This window comes from Coenobita brevimanus, chromosome 71, assembly GCF_032717465.1.
Source record: "Coenobita brevimanus isolate Jiangsu-jjx chromosome 71, ASM3271746v2, whole genome shotgun sequence".
Classification (NCBI taxonomy): domain Eukaryota; kingdom Metazoa; phylum Arthropoda; class Malacostraca; order Decapoda; family Coenobitidae; genus Coenobita; species Coenobita brevimanus.
The window spans coordinates 51283775-51311623 of record NC_137024.1 but is presented as its reverse complement, the minus strand read 5'-3'; the positions used below and the strand labels follow the sequence as shown (position 1 = coordinate 51311623).

The 27849-nt window shown below is 42.6% G+C and overlaps 1 protein-coding gene across 1 annotated transcript in view; it reads right to left on the bottom strand.

Moving 5' to 3' along the window:
• The window catches only part of Vps13 (vacuolar protein sorting 13C), a 1164731-nt gene that overhangs the window by 552959 nt on the left and 583923 nt on the right, over nucleotides 1–27849 (bottom strand). The window contains exons 42-44 of the mRNA XM_080277871.1: nucleotides 17186–17357; nucleotides 3403–3517; nucleotides 3012–3134 (exon numbers count right to left, since the gene is read on the bottom strand). Coding sequence (XP_080133997.1) covers nucleotides 3012–3134; nucleotides 3403–3517; nucleotides 17186–17357 — 410 coding nt within the window. The remainder of the gene's footprint in view (nucleotides 1–3011; nucleotides 3135–3402; nucleotides 3518–17185; nucleotides 17358–27849) is intronic.

Below are 27849 nucleotides of genomic sequence, written 5' to 3'. Positions count from 1 at the left end.
GCTTGGAAAAGGGAGCGAAAGAGTTGAATTTTCAGTCCTGAGAAAACTGCACGTCCTCCAAGGCTAGACTCTGCCACGGGAGAATAAAGTGGAGGGTCAGTCCGATTAGCAATAAGGAAGTTGTGTCACAACTTCCAGCTCCCACACCACGAGAAAGGCTAAAAATAGAATCGTAATGCAGTTTCAGAACTAACAATAAGTCTAATTATTACGAATACAGATACAAAGCAGAAATAAATACGTTTACAGACAGGGAAAACGTATATTTCTTCCGTCATAACATGTTCATCTTTCTCAATCATTTTACGTTCATCTTTATCATTTTACCTTGTTATTTTCGCAATATATATTGCTGTCTCGTAAACAGGGTGGTTGTTTGTGTTTTGCAAGGGAGGAAAAAGGTTGTATTTTCTGTCTGGGTCGAGATAATGGGTGTAACTATGTGTGGTTAGGCATGGCCACGAGCGAAAAAATCGTACATCCACTCATCACGATAGCCGGTGGTGAACTGACAGAGCGACAGATGATACATGAGACGGTGAAGTCAAGGTCATGTCCCAGATTTTCGTTCACTTCCCGAAAGTTTTCACAGTTTTCTACAAGTTGCAAACCATTACAGCAAACCTGAGCAAATAGGTAAAGATACCAAGACAAAAATGTATTTTTCTCTTATTATGTCTTTAACGAACAAACAAACAAAAGGCAATATTCCGACGCCGATCATGGGTAATCATATAAATCAGGTTAACTGGTTACAAGGCTTTATTTAATGCTTTAATTGCTTACAAGTACATACCAGAACAGTAAATATTTAACTTACAAATACAGTACTGTAGAAAAGCAGTACAGTAAGAGTTTAACGAACAAACAAAAAAGGCAATATTCCGACGCCGATCATGGGTAATCATTTAATTCGGGTTATCTGGTTACAAGGCTTTATTTAATGATTTAACTTTATTTAAGTGCTTACAAGTACAGTACATACGAGAACAGTAAATATTTAACTTACAAATACTGAACAGCACTGTGGAAAAACGAACAAATAAAAAAGGCAATATTCTGACGCCTATCAGGTAAACTGGTTATAAGACTTTATTTCTTGCTTTAACGTTATTTAATAGTACTTTAAGTTGCACATAAACTTACCAGAACAGTACAGTACTGTAAATATTTAACTAACAAATACTGTGCTACTGTACTCGGGAATGTCTCACTCACTGAATAATTTCCCGCCTAGATCGTCACGTAATCAAAACAAACCGCGCGCTGCGGTGACGTTCGAGGATTTGATCTTTCAAAGGCCTCTCCTGCGTTAATTTGTAGTTTTCATAATGTTTTTTTAATCTTACGTTGTCTTATATGTATCCCAGCCCTTACCGTGTATAATTGCGAGCGCGTTCCGTGAGATCGTGTTCCGTGCGAGTTACCTGTACTGCCTTACTGCCTGTCCTCTTTATCTTGTGGTGTCTGTCTCCCACCTCTATTCCCCTATACCACCCCTCCAGGCCTCTCCCCACCCCTCCCCCACTCCCCATCCCCTGTAGTACGCCACCCGCTTACAACTCAACCCCATCCCGCCTAATGTATTATACGTTTTCATGTTGCGTGTCTTCATTCAATACCCGATTATTGTTTGTGTAACTGCATGCACCAATGCACAAAACATAGATTGTATGTTTTTTCATGTTTTTTTAATGAATCTCCATGTATATACTGTAATATTTCCTGTAAATGTTAGTGATGTTTGTTTTTTAATAAACTGTGTATTTGTGTTTGTCTTTCTCTTACACCATTATCATTATTTTGCATGCTTTGGCTTCTTTTTTCCCTTGAAATTCATACAGCTACTTGATTTGACAGCTCTGAGAGGAGGGGATGGGGGGAAGGGGTGAGGGGAGAGGGGTGAGGGGGAAGGGGTGAGGGGAGAGGGGTGAGGGGGAAGGGGTGCTAGAGTGTGTGAGTAACACCAAGGAAAAGATTTTGCATGCTTCTGATTTTTTTTTTTTTTTTTTTTTTTTTTTTTTTTGACAGCTACACAGCTATTTGAGGGAAGGGGATCAGGGGATGGAAGGCGGGGAGGGGAGAAGTGTTGGGGGAAAAGGGTGTTGGGAGTGAGTGAGGAACAGCGACATAATTATTTTGAATGCTATTGCTTGGAAAAAAAAAAAAAAAAAAATGAGCTGGAAAATTCTGAAGGAGGGGTAGAAGGAGGGGGAGGAAGAGAGGGGGGCTGATAGGAGTGGGTGAGGAAGGTCATGGGAGGAGAGGAGTGAGGGAGGGTTGGGGATGGGAGCGCACAGAAAATTGGACTCGCGCCGTCTGGAAGGGTAACTTTTTTCAACTTTGACAGGCTATAGTTCATGACCCAGTTGGTCTAAAATGCTCTGGTTTGTGGCATTAGGTGTGTAAATTCAAGCTCTAAACCTTGGGCATAACACTTTTTGCTTCTGTAAGAATCAAATAATCGGCTCAATATACAGATCTTCACACCGATACAGTTGATTGAATTGCATATCCTAAGGATTCAGCACCAGGACAGTCTCTCTCTCTCTCTCTTTTACCTCATCATTCGCACCCCTTACTTTCCATGTAGCAATCCGTACCATGTCCTTTGTTCGGTCCTTTGTCATCACCTGTTGTCAGTCCTGGAACGAGGCTTCTTGTTTGTATTTTCAGTTAGTTGTTTTCTGGGAAGGAGTACTAACCTTCCACCAACCCATTTGTTGAAACGTAAGGAACAAGTGTTGGCTGGTTATAAGGTTACCACCCAACGTATTAAATGATTTCCTGGTTTACAGGAAATAATTTGGTTTGCCACTCATTGCAGAACTACCCTGGAGTACAGTACCGCTACACTAAGTGGGTGGATGATGGGCACCCCAACCAACCACATAATACACAAATGTAAATTCCTTTACAGCAATTTGCATATGACACAGGTTATTACAGCACATAACAACATAACACAAAGTTAAGTACTATGTACATAATTCTGTCAAGCTTCAACACACCTGTGACATGGTTTGGTTCCGCTTCTTGGGACTGAAGGAACATGTGTACAGTTGGATGTTTGTTAGGCTGGCACTGATGTGTTGATGTTCAGGTCCCATCCTGACATCACTATTGGCCTCTGCCTGCAGTGTGTGTTAACACATATTTCAATTAATGGGATAGACTGCATTGCCTAATTAATACAGTTCTTGTTTTGGTACAGTAGATTTACAAACCTACAACTGTGCTTTCACTTACAACCTACAAAAAGGATCATGATGAGTTATAACCCATCTTGCTGCTTATGTACAGCTACATCAAGAGGTGAAATAATGAAAACCTTCACCTGCCTCATCCTCTAAGCTAAATAGTAGAGAACATGCCTCACTTAGTGTCTGAGTCGTAACTCACATGGAGAATGATGCACTGGGTATCAAGGTTTGAGAGGTCCTCGACTAAGATGATGTCTGGCTGCTCTACCTTCATCCGCACTGTCAAGAGTCCACCGCTTACACCACCATCATTACTTCCTTGGCCAGCCTGTCATACACACACACAAAAACACAATCTACAATCTTGTACAGTTTACTGAATTTTCATCTCAGTCACCCAGAATGAGAACAAAAGTGTCATAAAGTGGAAAGGCAAGGAATTACAGTTGTTATATTATGGGTGTGCCATACAGTAAATATATAAAATACTAATAAAACAGCTTACTGAGCTACAAACAACATTTCTTTAGTCACTTCAACATTACCCCATTCCATACAGTGTCCATACATATATGGACAAACCTGAAGGCTAATGCTGTGTCTGTATACATGTATACAGGTATACCCCAGTTTAATGATGCAACTGGTTAAGTAAAAACCCATCGTTAGGCGGGGTATAGTATCGCGGGGTAGGTGGAGGCTGTAGCACGGGCCGAATAGGGTGGCACTCCCGAGGGGAATGGGAATGCTGGTGATAGGGAGAGCTGGAGCTCCTGTTTCACTAGCTATCTAACCATCCCCCTTTGGTGACCTTTTCGTTGTGACAGTAACATAGAGAGCAGACCTGCATACTCTCCCAAACATTTCCTCTAACCATCTTATGCACTGCACCACATGCACCTTACATTTCACACAACATATCCCACTACGTTACAGGGGTTGGCGCCAGCAAGGGCATGCAGCCAGAAATCTTTCCCCTCACTACCTAATGGCAGACTTCAGGGGAGAGGCGTGACGGGGGTTCCGCCGGCATAGATCATGGGTCCAGGGCGGGATGGGGCTTGGGCCTGTGCTTGAGGGTACGGGGCATTGCGGTTCCCAGCCTGCCGCTTCCGCCCAAGAGAGAGGGGTCCAAACCAGGAAGCCCCAGCAGGCTGCCCTATCAGTGGGTGTATAATGGTGGAATAGTTGCAGTGCCAAGGCGCACTTGGAAGGTGTCCCTGCAGCTGACCTGGCAGGGTGCCCCGTGCCCCGAGGCCACTACCACAGCCACTGGTAAGCTGGTGGGCTAGGGGTCCCAGATCCACTGCCTGGACCTGGGACTGTGCAGTGAGTGGGGCCTGTGGTATGTCTATCCCCCTTTATTAATCCTGTCTATGACAGAACAAAAGAATAAGTTTCAAAGCAAGCCTGAGGACAGTAAATCACCCAGGGGGATGAGGGTGGGTTCATGGAATGTGGGAAGTTTAAGGGGAAGAGCGGGGGAAGTCGTTGAGGCATTCAGTAGGAGGTGGGTGAATGTGGCGTGTTTGCAGGAAGTCCGGTACAGGGGTGGATCAGCCAGAAAGATTGTTGGGAAGGACTGTTACTATAAGATGTTTTGGCAGGGGGGTACAGACGGATATGGGGGTGTTGGTGTGATGGTTGCGGAGAAATGGGTGGAATATGTCATGAATGTTATGAGAGTAAGCGATAGGATACTGGTAGTGAAAATTCTATTCGGTACAAAGATAGCTGCAGTTATATCGGCATATGCTCCACAGGCAGGATTGGATGAAGCAGAGAAAGATAGATTTTGGGATGATTTAATACGTGTAGTAGGTGGTACGCGGGATGATGAGATAGTGGTTTTGGAAGGGGACTTAAATGGTCATGTGGGTGAAGCAGCACAAGGTTATGAAGGAGTACATGGGAGATGTGTGTAGGGTATAAGGAATGTGGAAGGGGAAAGGATACTCGAGTTTGGGAAGGCAACGGACATGATTGTATGCAACACATATTTTAGGAAAAAGAGAGAGTAGGTTAATTACGTATGAGTCTGGGGGAAATAGCAGTCAGATAGATTATTTTCTGGTTAGGAGGGGTGATAGGAGGTTAGTGTGGGATATTAAAGTTATAGGAAGTGAGGAGTGTGTGCAGCAGCACAAACTATTGATTTGTGATATGGTGCATAAAGAACGAGTGATGAAAAAGAGGACTTATGTACCTAGGAGGAAAGTATGGAATCTCAAAAACCAAGTAGTAAGGGATACCTTCTACAGTCAGATGAGGAGAGTGGTGGCTGAACAGGGAGCCATAGACAGAGGCGTTAATCAACAGTACAGAGCCCACAAGAACAATCTCTTGAGAGTTACTGATGTTGGACAGAAGGACCACCAAGACATAAAGTAACTTAGTGGTGGGATGAGGGTGTAGAAGCTGCAGTTAGGGAGAAAAGAAGGGTGGTAGCAAGGAGGAATACTTGGCTGCCAAGCGTAGGGCTAGAAGAGAGGTGTACAGGGCAAAGTCTGAGTCTACAGAGACGTTTACATGATAACCTGAATCATGGGGAATGGATAAATATGATATTTAAGATGGCAAATCAGATGATGAGGGATAATCGGGATATTATAGGTGAGCAGTGTGTGAAGAATGATGAAGGAATGGTAGTGGTGAACAGTGAGGATATTAAAGATGCATGGAGAGACTGTTATAGCTGGTTGTTGAATGAGGAGTTTGACTGGGACAGGGAAGGTTTGGAGCCAGCAGATCCAGTGTTTGGCCCTTGGCCTTTGATTGATGCTGCTACTGTGAGTGGGGCAATACGCAGGATAAAGGTGGAGAAGGCAGCAGGTATGTCTGGGTTGACTGCCGAAATGTTGAAGGCCTCAGGAGATATAGGGGTGAGGTTAGTCACTGACCTGATAAATAGGATTATTCATGAGTGTGTTGTCCCAGATGATTGGCTGAAGAGTGTAATTGTAAATGTGTATAAAGGGAAGGGTGATGCCCTGGAAAGAGGAAATTATAGAGGTATACAGCTTTTAGATCAGATAATGAAGGTAATGGAGAGAGTTTTAGAAGGTATGATTAGAGAAAGAGTGAATACTGATGAGATGCAGTTTGGGTTTATGCCAGGTAGGGGGACCACTGATGCCATATTCATTGTTCGACAGCTTCAGGAAAAATATATTGATAGGAGAAGGGATCTGTATTTTGTTTTTGTTGATTTGGAAAAGGCCTTTGACAGAGTCCCTAGAGAGGTGGTGAAATGGGCAATGAGAAAGCTTGGCTTGGAGGAGTGGCTGCTTAGGGTGGTTGTGGCTATGTATGTGGGTGCTCGCACCCAGGTAAGAGTGAATTAAGATTTGAGTCATGAGTTTTCCATGAACGTTGGTGTGCATCAGGGGTCAGTTTTGAGTCCCATGTTGTTTATCATGGTACTTGAAACCCTCTCACATGACTTTAGAAACGGACTCGCGTGGGACATGTTGTATGCTGATGATTTGGTGTTGATTGCAGAGAACAAGAAGGAGGCGGAGGAAAGGTTTAGGAAGTGGAGAGATGGTATGGGGCACAAGGGCTTAAGGGTAAATGCAGATAAAACAAAAGTGATGATAGCTAGCGTTGGTGGTGATGCCGTCAAAGACGAGGGACAGTGTCAGAGGGGCCATGTGTAGTTTACCACAAGGGCGTGGGAAGTAATTCCATCTTGTGTGGTGTTTGTGATAAATGGGTGCACAAGAGATGAAGTGGTATCAAAGGTAGACTGCGAGACAATGCTGATTTTATGTGTACGGTGTGTCGAGGAGAGCAGGTGGAGACACTCAGGCGTGAAAGGATTGAACTTGCTGGTGAATCTCTTGATTGTGTGGAAGAGTTTTGTTATTTGGGAGAAATGTTGTGTGCTGGAGGTGGGGCTGGAGCTAGCTCTGTGGCTAGGGTGAGAAGTGGTTGGAAGAAGTTCAGGGAGCTCTTGCCTCCTCTGACATTGAGAGGGCTCTCCCTACGTGCTAAGGGGTCTCTGTATGCAGCATGTGTTAGGAGTGTAATGTTGTATGGCAGTGAGACCTGGGCAGTAAAGGAGGAGGATATTAGCCGGCTCAGACGTAAGAAATGACAATAATTAGGTGGATGTGTAGTGCGTCCATGCGTGCAAGGTCTGGGGGGGCTGGGTTTACGATGGAAGAGTTGAGAGGTAGGATGGGACTGGAGTGTATTGGTGTTGTGATGAGGAAGAGGAAGATTGAGATGGTTTGGACATGTGGTGAGAATGGGGGATGATAACTGGGTGAGGAAGGTGAGAAGTGTTAATATTGGGGGTGGGGTTATGTGGGGTAGACCGAGAAAGACATGGGACGATGTCATTAAGTGTGACCTCAGGATTAAGGGACTAAACAGGGAGGCTGCAATGGATCGTGCAGCGTGGAAAGCCGCCATTAGGTGACCAAGGCCGATGCATGCAAGCATGTTGGAGCCTTTAATAATGAAATGAAATGAAATGAAGATTTAACATATAAAGGAACTGGGATGCGTTTTTCAGCCTTGGGTTTGCTACCCCAGCCAAGTCCTAAACTCACCCAAATGAGTCCAAAAACAAGTTTAAAGCCAATCTAAATGGCCAAACAACTATAACCGAAGCTAACCTAAGACTACCACCTGTAAATAACTCACTAAAACCAACAAATAATATCTGAAAATTGTCAAATATAAGTCTGGAAAAAATCAAGCTTAGTAAACTGTACCCCAAAATGACAATGTTCACCCCATCTATGGCTAAAACACATTAATCTAAGTCTAAAAACAGTTTATAAATCAACCTAAATACACAATATTAGTCTAAAATACCATCAGAATCATCTATCTATCTATCTATCTATTGCCAGAAGCCTCAATCCCGTTCAGGGTGGCCACAAACAAATCGCCTCCACGTTGCCCTGTCCCTCGTCATTTCACTGCCCTGCTCCCAACTCACACCCCCCTGTCAAATATACCTCTCCACCCCATCCCTTCATCTCATCCTCGGCCTCTCCCTCCCTCTCCCCCCCACCACCTCACTCACATACACTCTCTTCATCAGTCTTTCACCCTCCATCTTCTCCACATGGCCAAACCACCTCAGTGTATTCCTCCTAATGCTTCCTATCACATCCACATCCACAGCACAATGCTCCTTTATATCCTCATTTGTCAGCCTGTCTCTCCATGTGACTCCACAGGCTCCTCTTAAATAACTCATTTCCACTGCTCTCATTCTTGACTTGTGTCCTTCCAACAATGTCCAATCTTCACTTCCATAAGTATCACAATACTGTCATGTAGTAACTTTTTCACTTCCATGCTCACTTCCTTGATTCTTATCACTGCTTTCAAAGAACCAGCAACCTTTCTTCCCTGCTGTACCCTTTCAAGCACTTCACCCTCCAAACCTCCATCTTTACTCATCCCACTACCCAAGTAGTGTACTTAAACGTACTCACATTTTCCAATTCCTCACCATCCAATCTCGCTGTACATTCACTGACTTCACCTCTCTCAAAGATCATCACTTTACTCTTCCCTACATTCATCTTTAGATTCCGTTTCTTACACACTCTCCCAAACTCATCCACCAAGCCTTGCAGCTCTCCTTTGTCTTCACTCAACAACACAGTATCATCTGCAAACAACAGTACAGGGAGTTTCCAAACACTACCCTCCCTCATAAGGGCCACTCCAACATCCACTACCCTACCTTGTACCTCTTTTATTACCCCATCCATGTACAGATTGAACAACCATGGAGACATGACACATCCCTGTTTCAACCCAACCTTCAAGGAGAAAAATTCACTCAGTTCACCATCCACACGCACTGCAGCCTTAGCACCATTGTACATACTCTTCATAGCATTCAACAACTTCCCATCTACTCCATATATTCTTAATTCTTTCCACAATCCTTGTCTATCCACCCTGTCATATGCTTTCTCCAAATCCATGAAAGCCGCATACAACTTCTTTCCCTTCTCTAGAAACTTTTCCACTAAAGATCTAAGAATGAATATCTGATCTACACAACCTCTTCCCTTCCTAAAGCCTCCCTGTTCTTCTCTAACTAATTCCTCTGTTCTTTCTCTAACTCTGTCAATAAGTATCCTACCATACACTTTTCCTATTATACTGAGAAGACAAATATGATTACCACACATTTCTTTTTCCCCTTTTCCTTTGTACAAGGGACTAATTATACCTGACTTCCAATCCTCCTGGACTCTACCTTCCTCCCAGGCCAATCTGCACATCTTGCACATCCATTCGACTACTATCTCTCCCCCATGCTTCAGCATTTCACCACACTCCATCAATTCCTGGGGCTTTCCCCAATTTAACTTTCTTCATTGCTTCCACAACTTCTATCCTACTGATTTCTTCCTGTCTTCTCACCTCTCTCCTTCTCCCAGCCATTCCCCAGCCACTTATACTCGCATTACTTCCATCCTCTATGATCAACAATTCCTTAAAGTGTTCTCTCCATCTGCTCACTTTTTCTCCCTCCTCCACTAGTAAGCTACCATTTTTATCTTTCACTCCCCTGCTAACTTCACTTCCGCCCTGTCTTACTCTCTTCACCTCTTTCCAGAACATTTTCTTACAGTCCCTTCCCTTTACACTCAAATTCCTTCCAAATTCCTCATGCACTCTCTTCTTACTCTCTCTTACTAATCTTTTCACCTCCCTCTTTCTTTCTACATATAACCCTCTCTCCCACCTCAAAACCCATCATTTAACTGGGGTTTGGCCATCGTTAGGCGGGGTTTGGTGGCATTTCTACTCCCATCGTTAAGCCAGGGTATCGTATATTGAGGTATACCTGTATATACGGATGAACTCATAGTGGCCTAATTTGCCGAGTCCATACATACACAGACACATCTTAGCATAAGAAATGCGAGATTTACAGTAACTAAGGTGACTGTGTGCAGCATGAGTGTTTATTGTTCATTATGTGAGTGTTTATAGTGCCTTATACCATTATAATAAAAAAAAAAGTGAATGTGAAAATACATAAAATTAGAAAGGAACCCAACTTCCCCTCATCATAGTTTCAACTGTGGCCTTAATATGTAAACCAGGTTGCGTTTCTAAGCTATACGTACTCCATGCATCACACCAAAATGAACTATCTACCCACATCAGCCGCTGATGGTATCTGAAAGTTGCCATCTGAAGCAAATCTGGGTATGCTGGACCGAAACATCTGTTTCTGTGCAGAAAACAGCCAAGGTGAACACTTTTACTATCACTAAGCTCATTTGAACTACTTTTCAGGTCTATTCATGAGATAAAAAAAAAAAAAAAAAATGAAAATGGTTGGCACTGGGGGGTCACACAGCCTCCACAACCCTCGGAACTGGGGGCCAAAAAGCAGACAGTGGCTCCAGCACGGAATGGGTTAGGCTCCAATTTGTGAAGTGAATTTTTCTGGAAAACATATACAGATGACCCCCGCTTTAGCAGACCATGACAGACCACATATTGGATTTAATGGACGCTTTGAGAGCCCCCCGATAACCTGTTGAACATACCAGATACCATCCCATAAATGGGAAAAATCAGGCAAACCTTCCGGAGAGCTCTGGGCCCATCAAACACATTTTTGTCCTTAATGTATACTATCTGTTACATGGGGTGTATGACGAGGCACAGGCTGATGTAGAATGCAGTTACCAACATTGGCGGTGGTTTTTCCCATACTTGGGCAAGGCTGTGGAGGACAGCACAGGAAACGGCAATACTTTGGGTTATTTTGGGGCTACTTCTGGTAGGCCTGGGCAGGATCGGAGGATGTGGACACACTGTACTGCACGTATGAGGTGCTACCCAAAAGTTTCCGAAATTTGAAAGCAGGGCAAAAACCGCTTGTCATACAGTGGATGAATGCTAGGTAGCAGTGCACACACCCATTGTTTGTTTGTAAGTTAAGTGGTGTTGTGCAGGGTGGATGCATTCACTGCACGTGTGTGTTTTTTTTATCTTTCTGTTTGGGTTAGTTTGCAAATTTTGTGACCTCAGAAATGGTGGATGTGAAAAAACAACATGTGTGCATCATGTTTTGTGTGAGACTTGGAAATAACACAGAAGAACTTATGAAATATTAAAACAAGCATTTGGTGACAATGCTTTGGGGGTTACACAAACTTATGACTGATTTAAGAATTTTAAAAATGGACGAACGTCAACTGATGATGATACATGTTCTGGTAGCCCCTCCACCAGTTCAACTCCCAACATTGTGGCCAAAGTTCATGCAACAATCCTTGAACATCACAGTAGGACAATCCATGATGTTTGTGACACTGTCAGCCTATTGTATGGAACTTGCCAATGCATTTTGTCTCGCAATGTGCAGCGAAAATGTTTTCACATAATGATTGTGAAAAATGGCTTCTTTTAGGAATCTCCTAGCATGTCCTCTACTGAAAAAGCAAAGAGGAGGGTAATGAACATTGCAAAGAAGCAAGTTACCAAGGCGCATGAGAAAGGCATGAATAAGGGTGCCTTCATACGAAAGTATGGTCTAAGAGGTTGACCCTGCATGACATCCTGAAGGCACAGGACAAAACAAATGAGGTAAGGATGAAAACAGAAGGCATGAGAAAGGGGAAGGATATGTTCAGGACCAGGAAGCTGCTCAACAAGCAGGTTCATGAAGCAGTATGTAAATGATACACACAGGAGAATGAAGAGGGTATCCCTGAGCATGCCTGGACATCCAACATGCAGCACAAAGTCTTGCTGCTACCTTGGAACTGAAGATTTCAAATGTAGTGATGGCTGGCTTTGGAGGGTCAGGAGGTGCCACAGCACTGTTAAAAAGGCCATAACTGGAGAAATGTTCAGTGCCAATGTCGATGCTGTGGAGCCGTTTGTCCAGAAACTTAGGAAGCTGATAAAGAAGGAGGGACTGCATGAATTTCATATCTACAATGCAGATGAGTCTGGGCTCTTCTGGCATGCCCTCCCTCAAAATATTCTGGGTTTCAGAGACACTGGCAGCACACCAAGGCATAAAACAATGAAGAAATATCTCTCCATTCTGGCCTGTGCCAATGCCGATGGTTCTCATTGTTTACAGCCAGTCACAACTGGTAAGAGCAAGTGACCCAGGTCACTGACGGACAGCATGACCATGCTTCCTGTGGAGTACCATGTTAACAAGTCTCCCTGGTTTACCCAGTATATCATTCATGACCAGTTCCACCACAGCTTCAACCCTTCAATGAAGCAGAACCATAAAATGTATGAAATCAGCCCTGATGACATGAAGGCAGTGCTGCTGCTGGATAATGGACTGGACCATCCTTCTTCTACCAAACTCTGCAGCAAAGGTGGATGAATCAAAGCCTTGCCCCTACCAGCCAACATCACCGCCCTTAACCAGCCTCTCACAGGGCCTGAGAACTTGGGAGTGGCTTTTGTCACCCTGACAAATACCACATTTCCTAACACAACACACACAACAACACTGTCTTTTCCACACAAAGAAATGGCTCTCCGGCAGTCATTTCTCGAAGACTTTTTCCAGTTGGTGACATCAAGAGCAAACCAGGACCCATCAACAAATATGTATGTCCTACATGCTCAAAACACATCACTTCGAGTCGACAGACAAAGGGTTCAATTCAGTGCAGCTCCTGCAAGAACTGGACCCATTTCACCTGGACAACACTTGCATCCAGAGAACAATACACAAACACCTGGACTTGCACTTTAACCCCTACACACCGGGAGTTTTCCAATGTTGCACGCTCCTCCCTACGGGGGATATCCATGACGGAAAAAATACCCTTACTTCAAACCCTAATATCTACCAAACTATAATAACTAGAGAAAAAATTAAACATACATAAGACTCACCAACTCTTCCTCTTTCAAATGAAAGTATCCCCACATCGCCAGGTGGTCCCGTTGATAAGTGAGGATAAGTTAAAGTTCAAAGGGTGGTGAGAAGATGCTTGTGGCTATACACATCAACCGACGTTGCTCTGCGCCCAAAATCGTGGCAGCTACACACGTCAGCTGGCAGTTAGAGGTTAACGCTCCTTCCTCCCTCCCTCTAACCCCCCCACCAGCCCCTCTCTTACTCCCTCCACACCTCCTCAGCCCACAATCCGGACTCCCCACAACCCAGACATTTTGGGACCGAGACTTCGTAACCCCAAAACTGCCCCCAGAATGTAAAAAATTAAAAAAAAAAAAAAATGAATTTTTTCACCCATAATTTGAAAACTGCCCCCAGAATGTAAAAAATTAAAAAAAAAAAAAATGAATTTTTTCACCCGTAATTTGAACTTGGTGCATGGCACAGACCAGCTGTGTTTTGCCTCATAGTTCCGCCAACATCCGGCAGGGCATCACTGCCTCCTCCCCATTTCCGACCCATCCATTGTCGTGAGTTCATGCTCCTCACCATGGCTGCCCATGTGCTCGCTTTTGTGGTGGTGACCTACCTGCTGCAGGCCCTGCTGTTCCTCTCCTGCCTCTTCCTCATGTGTGTGATGATGGCCCCGCCGTCCGAGAAGAGGAAACGAGTGGTTCTGTCTCTGGAGAAGAAGAGGAAGATATTGCACAAGGTGGACGTGGGACAGCCGACGTCACGCATCCTCCGTGAATTCAACCTGGCCCGCTCTACATTGTTTGATATCAAGTGATCCCGGGACAAGCTCACCCAGTAAACGGCTGACTTTGCATCGAAGACCAAAAGCAACGTGGAGAGGAAGGTTATGTTCACTCCCCGGTTTGCAGAAATCGACCACACCACAGTGATTTGGTATCATCAACAATGCGCTGCTGGTGTGCTGGTGCATCGTACGGGACTGAAGGCTGCTGCTGAGAAGTTCGCAAGGTTACATGACACCCCAGACTTCAAAGCATCCAAAGGATGACTCTTTGCTTTCAAGTTACGGCATGGCCTTACCAACCATAAGGCCTATGGCGAAGCTCTGGACACCAACAAGAAGGGAGTAGAGGAGTTTCGGCAGAAGGTAAAGGGCTTGATCGACAGGGAGGGCCTCACTCTTGGTCAAGTCTACAATGCTGATGAAACTGGTCTATTCTATCGCTCGATGCCAATGAACACTCTAGCTGAGGAGACGGAGAAGGGTGTACCTGGCTGCCAGCTTTGTAGGCAATGGACATCTGCTTTGTGTTGTGCCAAAGCTAACGGCATGCACCAGCTCAAGTCCATTATTGTCGGCCGTGCAAAGCAGCCTCAGTGTCTTCGTGGGTTGATGGATGTCCTTCTTGTCGTTTGGTACAATTCTGTGAAGGCTTGATTCACAGCCAAGATCTTCAAAGGCTGGTTTCACCGCCACTTTGACAAGGAGGTCATCCACTACCAGACGAACACACTGGGAATCCCGCGTGACCAGCTAAAGGCCCTCCTTCTTCTGGACAAAGCACCTGCATATTCGTCCAACAAGAAGTTGGTGGCTGAGAATGGCTGCATTAGGTGCATGTTTTTGCCACCTAATGCAACTGCTCTCATCCAACCAATGGACCAAGAAGTGATCGTGGCAACAAAGAGGCTGTACCATCGGAAGTTCCTGGACGAGGTGATGGTTGTTCTCGGGGACAAGGACGAGCGCAGGGAGGGACGGGACACAAGAGGCCAGTGGACTTTGGAAAACCTTCGCCGCTGCAACATCAAGTCTTCCATCTACAACTGGGCCAGAGCATGGAGGGAAGTCTCAGTCAAGACAGTGGAAAATGGTTGGTCTCGTCTGCTTCTCGAAGCCGATGTGGTGAACGACTTTCTAGGTTTTGACGTGTTTGAGTTCCATGCACGTCTTTGTGTGGCTGGCAACGATGTTGATGTGGATGAAGTGCGTGAGTGGTTGGATGACGATGAGGGCGATCCTGGGTATCAGATCATGTCTGATGTCGAGATCGCATCATCGGTTGCTGGTACAGGTACCCAGCTTGAAGATTCCGACGAGGACAGCAACGATGATGCGGACTCCTCTCAGTGTGCCACTACTCCAGCCATCCCCAAGCTAAGCGCACTCTGGGAGCACATCAAATTCGTTCTCAACTACCTAGAACACCCGGACTGCGATAGGGAGATGGGGCCATTGGGATTTGTAGAGGAAGTGCGTGATTTCAGGCAGCGCATCATCAATCCCCAGAATCGCCATTCCTGAAGTCAATCAACCATATATATATATATACTGTACATATTGTATAATGCTGTATATAATTATATATTTACCGTAGTAGTAGATATACACCAACAGGTTGACAGCACAACCTCTATGACTGCAGCAGAGAGTAAGTACTTGTTTTCCTTGTGTGTTTCTATCATTTGTGATTTATTCGAGAAAAAAAAAAAAAAGTAAAATCCTAGTTACGCACATAAGTCCAGTTGTGGGAAGGGGATAGGGTGCAGGGAGCCCAGCGTCAGAGGGTTAACCACCTAAAATTGCCACAAAGCTTAACCTTCAAAGCCCACAATATCAACCTGGCAAAAATTTCTAATCATCGACCTGTGAAAAATCAACACTCAGCATCACACATATTTCACCGAGAAATATTTTCAGAGCATTAAAAAAAAAAAAGGAGAGAGAGAGAGAGAGAGCAGTGTGACACTTTTTTGAAGTATCATTAGTCATTAACAATAAATGAAAAAAATACACTAAAATCATGAGCATGGGATGACTGCATACAATTTGTGGTAAACACGAATGCAGTAATCCTGAATAAGAAACAATTCAGCCAAGCAGTATAATTTGTATGACAGTATAATTCACAAGAACTTAAACCACATAATAATCTTAAGTCAACACGTAGATCTTCACATACCATAACAGCCGAATTTTCTAACCCTGAGTCTGTCAGTTCATAACAAAGATTGGTCACAAAGCCTTTTTCACACTCGCTGCACGAAGCGCGAAAACATGAATTTCACTGCTCCCTCATCATTAACATTTTTAGATTTTTATCACTCTCCAACAAGGAAACCATCCACATCATAAACACGCCCAACTCATTTTATCCGACTGTCTAAATGTTACTCTTGTTTGAATTTAAGCTCCCACACCACATGCTACTTCGTCCAACAATTTTTCTTTTTCCTTGGGTATAAATGCTTTTCTTGTGTTCATAACATTTTCAGGGTGCTTAGGCATAACTAAAGTTAGTTAAAAACTCTGTGCTCAGAGTTCTGATATGAAATGAGGAGCATGGAAATAAATAAGTAAATGCTTCTAATCACAACGACCATCGACACAACAACTGAGGTAGACAGCGGCAAGTATGTGACGTGGGCCATGTCAGTCAGGTCAGGCAAGGAGGTCAATCAGTGACTGACAAAAGCACGGCACAATGCACAAGTTGTAAACAAATGCGGCCATCTGGAAATCCAATACCTAAACACACCCACTTGCCACACAATTTCTCCCACACAACTGAGTGATATTTCCATGTAACTGCATGATTATGGGAGAAATTAAATGCCCGTGCAACTGTAAGATCACTGCTTCTCTTTGTCTTAAATCGCAACTCTGCTGTATTACAACTTAGCAGTCATGATGGGGAGAGGGCAATTTCAGACCAGGCTGGAGTAAAATGGTTAGGAAACACATGTATTGTGATCCATTGCCCCCATTTTAACAGACACTTCATATTTAGGCGACAGAAGTTCTGTGGCCTTCATAGCATCCATTAAATCTGATATTCACTATACCAAGGTCCGTTACAGAAAGGGTCTATTGTATACATTTTTAAGCATTAGAGGAGGTTCAAGAAATCCTAATGCATCAATTTACAGGTCATGAAAAAATCATTCAGTAAGCCAAGTTAATGCTGACTCAACATACAAAAAGCATGCATGCAAATCTGAGTGCAATAAATTTGGAGAGAACCTGCAATGTGAAAATTTCACCAGTCTTGACCTATCAAAGTACTGCAAAATAATCAAGAGAATCTTTGCAAAATGAATATAAAACCAAATCAAATATGACTATGTCCATACTGTCTTCTTGGACACATCCTTTGTTTTGGTGACAGCCATTTTACTAGCACCAGGAGTTGGGGTCTCTGGGGGGCGAGGAAGGTTGTCCAGGAAGAACTGCTGCAGTCTGAGAAGGAATGGCAGGTGCAGCACCACCACAAAGCTTGATACTCGAAGGTCCACTGAAAGGTAACAAATGTGGTTAGCTGCTATGCTTTTCAAGTTATAATGGATAAATTATATTAAATCCATAAATCTAATGCTAATATAGCTGGACATACTGTAAAACTTTGCAATGAACTTCCTAGAATCTAGCAATTTCTTAAGTCTGACACTCCCTACCTGATTTCCTCTGAGTTCAGTCTATGGACAGGAGATCTGAAGAGAGTATGGTCACATAGAAAGAATGAGAATATACAGTGTGATGAAAAAGTTACATGGATGTGAATTTGAAGGAAGGAGAAGGTGCAAGAGGCCAAAAAGAGGGTGAATGGATATGGTAAATAAGTGTGGGGAATGTGGACGCTTAGAAACCTACCTGTACGAGAAATCAAACGGGTCATTTGAATTTTGTATGGAGTGCATGACAAGGGAATGACACTCATTTTTAACTTGATGGTCATCAAATTGAATCAATCTGACATGAAGTGCATTATGCACAGATGGTTCTGTCTGTGGGGCAATTTCAGGATTCTGTGAGTATGAATAGTGAATCAGTAAGTGCACGGGTATGCTGCTGACTAGTTCTTTCTCTATCTTTTTTTTTCTTGTATTCTTATTTTTCTGGACTCTCATTCGCTCCACTTTTTTGTGGGAAAGAGAGGCAGTATGGATAACAAAGATGAAGAAAATATTTAAATTTCACTTGAAAGGGTATAACAAGGAAGAAAAGTTGCTGGTTCCTTGAAAGCAATGATAAGAAACAGGGAAGTAAGCATGGAAGTAAAAAAGTTACTACATGACAGTATTGATATCAACTCTAAAGTATGGAAGTGAAGCTTGGACCTTGTTGGAGGGACAAAAGTCAAGAGTGAGACAGTGGAAATGAGTTGTTTGAGAGGAACATGTGTAGTCACATGGAGAGACAGACTGACAAATGAGGATGTGAAGGAGCGTTGTGGTGTGGATGTGGATGTTATAGAAACCGTTAGGAGAAACACAGTGAGGTGGTTTGGCCATGAGGAGAGGATGGAGAGTGAGAGACTGACATGAAGAGTGTATGTGAGTGAGGTGGAGGGGGGGAGGGGGAGACCAAGGATGAGATGGAAGGATGGAGTGGAGAGGTATATGAGAGAGGGGTGTGTGAGCTGGGAGCAGGGCAGAGAAATGGCGAGGGACAGGGTGACATGGAGGTAGTTTGTTTGTGGCCACCCCTTATGGGATTAAGGCATCTGGCAATATATAGACAGATATTTCAAAAACATTTACTGGTAAAAAATCTGAAATGCATTTCACCTAACTGAACCACCAGTTGCAATATCTTCCTGGCAGCTATTACTGTGTTCAAAATATGAAAAGGGACTGTATAATCACATTACCTTCATTGCTTCTGTAACTCCATTCACTATCATGATCTCTCTTATTTCAGTTTTTACATACCACTTCCTGTTTTTTATGTCTGTCACTCTCAGAAGAAAATTTTCTCAATCATTACCTGCACTTTCATTTTTGTTTTTAATTATGTTCATTTTTGAGGGCTCCAACATGCTTGCATGCATCGGCCTTGGTCACCTAACGGCGACTCTCCATGCTGTTCGATTTATGGTAGCCTCCCTGTTCAGTCCCTCAACCCTGAGACCACAATGACCTATTCCCAAGTCTTTGTTGCAATATCTCACAACCCCACCACCAATATTAACAGTTCTCAGTTTCTGCACCCAATTATCATCCCCCATCATCTCCACATGCCCAAACCACCTCAATCTATCTCTCCTCATCACAACATCAATACACTCCAATCCCACCCTACCTCTCAACTCCTCCATCGTAAACCCAGCCCCGCTAGGCCTTGCACGCAGGGACGCACTGCGCATCCACCTAATCACTGTCATTTCTGTATGTTTGAGCATGCGAATATCCTCTTCCTTTACTGCCCAGGTCTCACTACCATACAGTATTACACTCATAACACAAGCTGCATACAAAGATCCCTTAGCATGTAGGGAGAGTCCTCTCAATGTCAGGAGAGGCAATAGTACCCTGAACTACTTCCAACCATGTCTCACCCTAGCCCCAGACCTAGCTCCAGCCCCACCTTCAGCACATAACATGGCTCCCAAATAATAAAACTCTTCCACACACTTGAGAGACTCACCAGCAAGTTCAATCCTTTCACGCCTGACAATCTCCACCTACTCTCCCTGACACACCGCACATATAATTGGTATTTTCTCGCAGTCTACCTCTAATACCACTACATCTCTTATTTAACCACTTATCACAAACACTGCATAAAATTGAATTACTTCCCATGTCCTTGTGGCAAATTACACATGGCCACTCTCCAACTTCTTTGACAGTACCACCACCAACCCTAAATATCATCACTTTTGTTTTATCTACATTAACTCTTGAGCCCTTGTGCCCCATACCATCTCCCCAATTCCTAACTCTTTCCTCTGCCTTCCTTTCATTCTCTGCAATCAACACCAAATCATCAGCATACAACATCTCCCATGGGACTCCATTTCTGCAGTCACATGACAGGGCTTCATGTACCATGATAAACAACAAGGAATCCAAAACTGACCCCTGATGCACACCAACATTCACAGAATACTCATCACTCAAATCTCCATTCACTTTTACCTGGGTGCGAGCACCCACATACAAGGCCATAACCACTCTAACCAGCCATTCCTCCAACCCAAGCTTTCTCAGTGTCCACTTCACCACCTCTCTAGGGACTGTCAAAAGCCTTCTTCAAATCAACAGAAAGAAAGTACAGTTTCCATTTCTTTTTTCCTATATATTTTTCCTGAAGCTGTTGAACAATGAATACAGCATCAATGATCCCCCTGCCTGGAGTAAACCCAAACTGCATCTCAACAATATTTACTCTTTCTCTAATCATACCTTCTAAAACTCTCTCCATTACCTTCATTATCTGATCTAAAAGCTTTATACCCCTATAATTTCCTTTTTCCAAGGCATCATCTCTCCCTTTGTACACATTTACAATTACACTCTTCAGCCAATCATCTGGGACAACACATACATAATCTTTCAAGAATCAATTTTCTTAACCTGTTCCTGTAGTGTCTAATTTCTCTCTCTTTCTTTTTTGTAATAATTTCGTGATAATTTCCTTGTTATCTGGTATATTTTTCAATCTCCATGATACGGTCAATGTTTCTATCACAACACTTTCCATTTTAAATTTTATTCTCACTGGGTTCAACTCGCCTTTCTTACACCTTCCTCTCCTCACTTCCTTTATTCCTGTTCCCATGCTCTCCCCTCAGTATTTCTCTCACCCACGCCATCTCTTCTTGCACTCTAACCCATCCACTTTGTGTTCTTTTTCCATCTCCAAAAATAACCACACATTTGTTCCTTTACATTGTATCCCTCATAATCTTCTTTTTCTTCTGCAGTACAGGCATACCCCGGTTTATTGATGCAATTAGTTAAGTAAAAACCCATCGCTTGGCAGGGTAGATTTAACTCGTAAAGTACCCGGATGCATTTTTGAGCCTTGGGTTTCCCCCCAACCAAGTCCTAAACCCACCCAAATAAGTAAAAAAATAAAGTTAAGCCAATCTAAATGGCCTAACAGCTGTAAAAGTAGCTAACCTAAGCCTAAAACTGGTGCTCGTCTCGCTTGTGCCCAGTCAAGGTCATTGGAGAATGCGATCTCTGGCCTGTAATCAAACTCAGAAGAGAATAAGCAGCAGCACTGTATACAATATCACCATCAAATGGTCCCAGAACAATTAAATAAACATTTGTTATGCATAATAATAATGTATCAATGACACAGAATTGTTCAAGGTGTGAATGGTTGTGACGGAAAATTGATGTTTTGACAGGGAATTCTCTTGACAGGGAATGCAATCGATGATCCAATCGGGACTGCCTTTTCAACAGCCCCTCTTTATGTCGTTTTAGTTACTGTTCTGGTTGCTGAGCTCCTTTATTTTCTTCTCTCTTATTTTCCAGCATTTATTTAGAAATTCCTTTGTATTTTCAAAGCGTTTTCCTTAGAGCAAAACAAATGTAAACACATGATTTATTGATCGATAAAGTGATTGTGATAGTCTCTTCAATGGCCCCTCTTTATGTCATTTTTGTTACTGTTCTGGTTGCTGAGCTCCTTTATTTTCTTCTCTCTTATTTTCCATCCATCCATCCATCCATCATCTAATCCTACGTTGCTCCATGAGAAGCGTAGGAGCCAGGGGCTAGGCAAGTTGGTCCTGACATATAGGATGAGAGTGACCAGCCTCACTCATCCCTGAGTGGCATTACATGAGCAATAAACCCCAACCACCCCTTGGATATAACCCTTCACCGGCTCAATCCAAGTGGAGCGCCATAATTACCTCTCTTATTTTCCAACATTTAATTAGAAACTCCTTTGTATTTTCAAAGGATTTTCCCTTGAACAACATGAATGTAAACACGATTTATCGACTTACTTATTTTCCACCTGTTTAGAAATTCCTTCATATTTTCAAAGCATTTTTCCATGAAAAGCCCAGATGTAAACACATGATTTGTCAATGTCACAGTTTTCATCAATGCATGAAATTTTTACTCTTTAAGGTTTTAATAATTATGAGTGACAAGCTAAATGGTTTTCTGTACAACAGGAAACCATTTAATATGTTGGGTTGTAACCATATAACCAAATTATGGTGCCTGGTGGTTTAGTGGGCAATTAAGGTGCCCCAATCAGATTAAGCCTATGCAGGTTTATATCCACGGGGTGGTTGGGGTTTATTATTCATGTAATGCCACTCAGCGATGAGTGAGGCTGGTCCCTCTCATCTTAAATGCCAGGACCAACTTGCCTAGCCCCGAGTCCCTGTGCTCCTCATGTGGCGACACAGGATTGGATAATGGATGGATGAATTAATATTTATTTAAAATTATTATTACACTCCATAACAGATCAGATGAGAGTTCAATGATCAAACACGAACTATTCTTTGTTGAGTCGCCTAGCTGTCCACACTGTTTTGTACCTCATTTGATGGGTAAGAATCCATACCCCAAATGACAATGTTCATTCCACCTATGACTAAAACATTAATCTACATCTAAAAACAGTTTATAAATCAACCTAAACACAAAATTAAAGTCTAAAATATCATCAAAATCCGTTAGAAGAAAATAAAAACCCATTGCACAACTGGGGGTAGGCCTATGATAGGTGGAGTAGGGTGGTATTTCTACCCCCATCACTATTCTGAGGTATTGCATATAGGGGTATCGTAAATCGGGGTTTACCTGTACTCTAATACTCAGTTGGTAAGGGAGCCCATCATCCACTCACTCATTGAAGTGCTACTCTACTCCAAGCGACATCAGGACTCCCCCCTCGACATCCTACTCCTTTTGTTATGCACAGAGGCTTGCTTGTCATTTATGCATTTATTCTTTCTCTCTCTCTCTCTCTCCCTGCACTGGGCACTTCTATTTTACTTCACATATTTTTGTCTTCATCGTCACCTTCATCTTCACCTTCCCATTCATTTTTACCTTCACTTTCAATTCACTCTGATATTCACAGTAACTTTCATATTCTCTTCCATGCTCATTTCACATTCACCTTCACCTTCACACTCACTTTCAGTATCACTCATTTTGAATTTCCCTTTCACCTTCACTTGCACCCTTACTTTCTCATTTTCACTTTTACCTTTACAATTATTCACTCACCTTCACTTTTGCCCTCCCTTCTTTTACTATCACATTCACTTCCATTTCCATTCACACCTTCACCTTCACTTTCCCTCACCTTCACTTTCAACTTTTCTTTTGCCTTCATTTTCACCTTCATCTTCACTTTTACATTCATTTTCACCCTCACTTTCACCTTCATTTTCATTCATTTTCACCTTCACTTTCACCCTCACTTTCACCATCTTCACTTTTACATTTATTTTCACCTTCACTTTCACCCTCACTATCACCTTTCACCTTCACTTTCACTTTTGACTTCCCTTTCACCTTCATGTTTACTTTCACCTTCACTTTCATCCTCACTCTCACCTTCCATCTTCACCTTAACTTTCATTTTTGACTTCACCTTCACCTTCACTTTCACATTCACTTTTTCTTTCACCTTCACCCTCATTTTCACCTTCCACCTTCACTTTCACTTTTGACTTCACTTTCACCTTCACCTTCCATCTTCACTTTTACTTTTGCCTTCACTTTCACTTTCACACTACATTCACTTTCACCTTCACAATGCCTTCACGAACCTTCATTTTTTCATTCACTTTCACCTCTCTCTCCCGGAGACAGAGAGAAGGGGAAGATGTATAGGAGGAGAGAGAGAGGAGGGGCCAAGGTTATGCCTATCTCCCTCATTTGTTTATGCAAAGGGGACGCCACTTGTCATTTCTGCATTTATTCTCTCTCTCTCTCTCCCTCTCTCTCTGTTGACCTCAACATTCCATATTCACTTGTGTGCTCTCTTTCACCCTCACTTTTACACTCATTTTCAGTTATTTTCATTTTCAATTTTACCATCTCTCACTCTCTCTCTCTCTCTCTCACCGGAGAGGGGATGGGGAGGAAGAGAAGGTATGGAGGAGGAGAGAGAGAGAGAGGAGGGACCGATGTTATGGTATCTGCTCCGTTTTTTTGTTTATTCGTTTATTCCAAGAGAGGACTGCTTCTGGTTTTATTGGACTTTTCCTGACATAAGAATTTAATCCACTTGGCTCCTCGATTCCGATGAAAGCGAATTCCGCTGTATTGAAGTCCGTTATATCAAGGTTATACTTGTACATTTAAAAAATCCACTGCACAGCAACTTATTGTATACAGTAAAACCTCAATATAAAGGACTTCAACAGACTGGAATTCGGACTCGAGGAGCTACTGGACTAAATTCCTATATATCAGAAAAAGTCCGATAAAGCCAGAAGCAGTCCGGACTGTCTGACCACTTCAGCTATGCTCACCACAATAAGGTAAGTAAAAGACATGTTTATCAGTGTACAGTACAATATTATTATATATATTATACCATTTGATTAATGTAGTGAAGTTATAACACAGTACAGTACCTCTGTGGTAGTCAAAACAGTTTAAAAACTGTCCATGCAATCTGGGCTAATGTCTGATATATTGGAAAAAGTCCGGATTAGCAGGGGGAAGTCCGGATGTTATCAGAATTTCACATTTTTTGGAATGGTTTGGGCCCCAGTTAGTCCGTTATAGTGAGGTCTTACTGTATAGTCAGTTATAACACAGGTTCAATGGGAATTCGTTTTTGACCATGGGTTACCCACCCAAAAAAGTCCAAAAGCAAGTTTCCAACTCACGTAAACTGATACACTAGTTATTTCATTTCACAGGATTTCACTTTATTGCTTGAACTCCAACACCACACTAACACACCTGGGTGACATGTGCAAATGCCATCTTGGAAAAAAAAAAAAATATACGGTGGACTTGCATGTGGGTGATTATAAGAGTAAAAATAGCAATCATATATCAGCCAGTGAGACTTTGTATGGGATCATTGCTATTTTATAAGTAAAAATTCAGTCATATATTAAAAAAATGCCTCTCAACTTTCATCATCATTTAAGTGATTCATCACATACCGGTTCATCATACAGTAATCCCTCCATTATCAGATGTAACGGAGCCAAAGGCATGTCTGAATAATGGCTCCATCTGGATAATAGACTTCTTCCATGGTCCCCATTCGTATACTTTATAACCTAACTTTGAAAGCCAGGTAAAAGGCCACTAGAGTACATTGTATAACACTTGTTACTGTTGTTTAACACAACTCTACTTGGTCATGCAGACCTATAAACCACAGCTAAGCAATTACCATGGTCAAGCAGACTCATCAACCGCAGACAAGCAATTACCACTGCAGGGCCATACCCTGCAGTGACGTGAAAACAATAAAATACTGGCTACACATGAAAAATGCAGTGGGCACACAAACCACAATGACAAAATGGAACAAAATCATGGTACGGTACAGTGACCTAAAATAAAATCAATATCAACACTCACGATTTGACCATCCTGCATCAATTTCACTCAGGATCTCCTGCTTCTACAGAACCAGCACTACCCTCTCCCTTTTCCCTGGAGGAGGGGCCATCATCACACACCCTAGGAAAAGGCATGCAAGGAATAGCAAGGCCTGAAGCAGGTAGGAAAGAACCACAAAAACCACCACATGCACTGCTAAAACAGCTGCCTGAGAGGAGCTGTTTACTAAACACTCACCAGGTGGAAACTGGGAACAACTGAGAGGGTCTCCAGGAGACACTGGATGAACTACCCAGCCAGACAGGGCAGCGCCACCAGGCTATTCCTCTTTGGCTAGGCATGAAAATGTTTGTGCAGCCATAATTTCCACTGGATGCATGCATTTTGTCTGGATATTATGAAGAAAATGTACGAATAATGGTTTCAAACAGCCAAACCACAGCGTCCGGATAATGGACTGCCCAGGTAATGGCCATCCGGATAATCGAGAGATTATTGTATAACATTGGTCTGCTGTACTGCCTGCACCTTCTGTGCCTCTTCCAATGCCATATTCATATTCTCCACCTTATCCACATTCTCCTTCAGTTTGTCTGACAGTTTGCTGTTTCCTTTTTCTGCCATTCAATCTCTCTAGTGGCCATGTCATTACCTTTCACCAGTTGTTTAAATACGCCCCTATCAATCAATTTTTCTTCCTCTTTTGCCCTCACCCTGTTCACCATTTCCTACTCCTTCCCCAGATTTCCAATCCTTGTAAACGATGTTCTCAGCATATCTTTACCCAGACCTATCCTGTTCCTAAATGAGCTGCATTGGTTACCAGTAAAGGCTATAACTGAATTTAAACTGTGTCTTATTACAATCAAGGTTCTCAAGCTTGGTGAACCAAAGTATCGTGCTGAATGTGGAAACTTCCATCAGCATGCCCAGATGTGATGTTATGTAGTGAAGATGATTACTTGCATCTTGACAAGCCTGGAGCCATTCACCAGTCATCTTTCTCTGATCGTTCTTTCGTGTATAAAGCTCCTAGATTGTATAACAGATTGCCACTGTCCATAAGACAACTCTCATCTGTTGAATCCTTTAACAGACAGCAGAAAACCTTTCTTTTTTCAAAATGCTATGACCTGGAGGGAGGTACATGACATGTGATTATAGGGTTTATTTACTGCAACCTTCATAGTTTTTTTACTGATGAAGTTTCTTTTGTACTATTGCGGCCAGGTGTTGTTAACCATCCTCGTCCAGCCAACCCGTGTATGTGGCAGCGTTGCATTCACGAGCACAGAAGTTGCCTTCTATGCAATTCTGTCAAAAAATATCTCTTCAGCTTTGGGTTTGTACTAATGGATAAATCAATAGTAATAATTACTATGAAGGTTTGACTCTGATAAAAATTAATATATCACATTTATTATTTAGTAACTTTATTTTTTCATATAATACCAAGCAAGTGACTTAAATATGCATCTCTGATTTCACTCCACGACTTCCTGTACTGTAGATTTGAATCAGCGAACACAAAGAGTGAAGAAGTTCGAAGTATTAATTTGTGACACAGGGAGGGAGAGAGAGAGAGAGAGAGAGAGAGTATGGTGGGCGCCTGTGAATTTTTGAGAAAAGAGGTGGAGGCAGGCTGGCGCAGGGAAGTGAGGGGGATGAGAAACCATGGATTCTTGTGCTTCATTGAAAACAGGCCACAGTGTGAATATTTCTTCCATCAGTCACTAAAACTTGCCTTGCTTTGTGATAAAGAGTCTTGTTTTGTTTTTTTAACATTATTATAAGAGGAATAATGAATTAGGGGCTAAATGCTGTTGATATAACAAAAAAAGTGTGCTTAAGAAAATAATTTGCCTCTCTGTTCAGAGAGGGATATCCAATTAATTAGAAAAATACTCATGAGTTTGCCAAAAATCTCCAGGTTCCGACCACCAGAGGAAAAAAAATGCGAACATAAGGCATTTAACCGAAGTTACGCTGCCTGACTAATGTGATTTGACAAAGTCAGCTGGCATTACCTAGAATAAAACCCATCTTTCATTTTGTGTGACGAGACGTTATCCTGGGATAAATAAACTCCTTTGTCATCAGCCAAAGGAAAAATTCCCTGTTTAGCTCGAGCACGATACTTACTCGTATCGCATCAGATCATGTGCATGTAGCATGAATGAAGCCCATATCTACCGCTGGCAACCTCCTGCAAAGAGTACAATTTTCTACCAATAGACTGAGTTAAACAGTGAGACTCATCTTTCATGCAAGGAAATCCACCTCGTCTGTGTGTGTGTTCTTACCTAATTGTTCTTACCTAATTGTATCTTTACAGGAATGAGTCAAGCTCGTACTGTCCCGTGTCTTAAGCCATATTTATCGTACATATCCTTAAATTTGTGAATTATTTTGGCACACACTATTTCATTCGGTAGTGCATTCCATTGATCAATTGCTCTGTTTGGGAAACTGAAT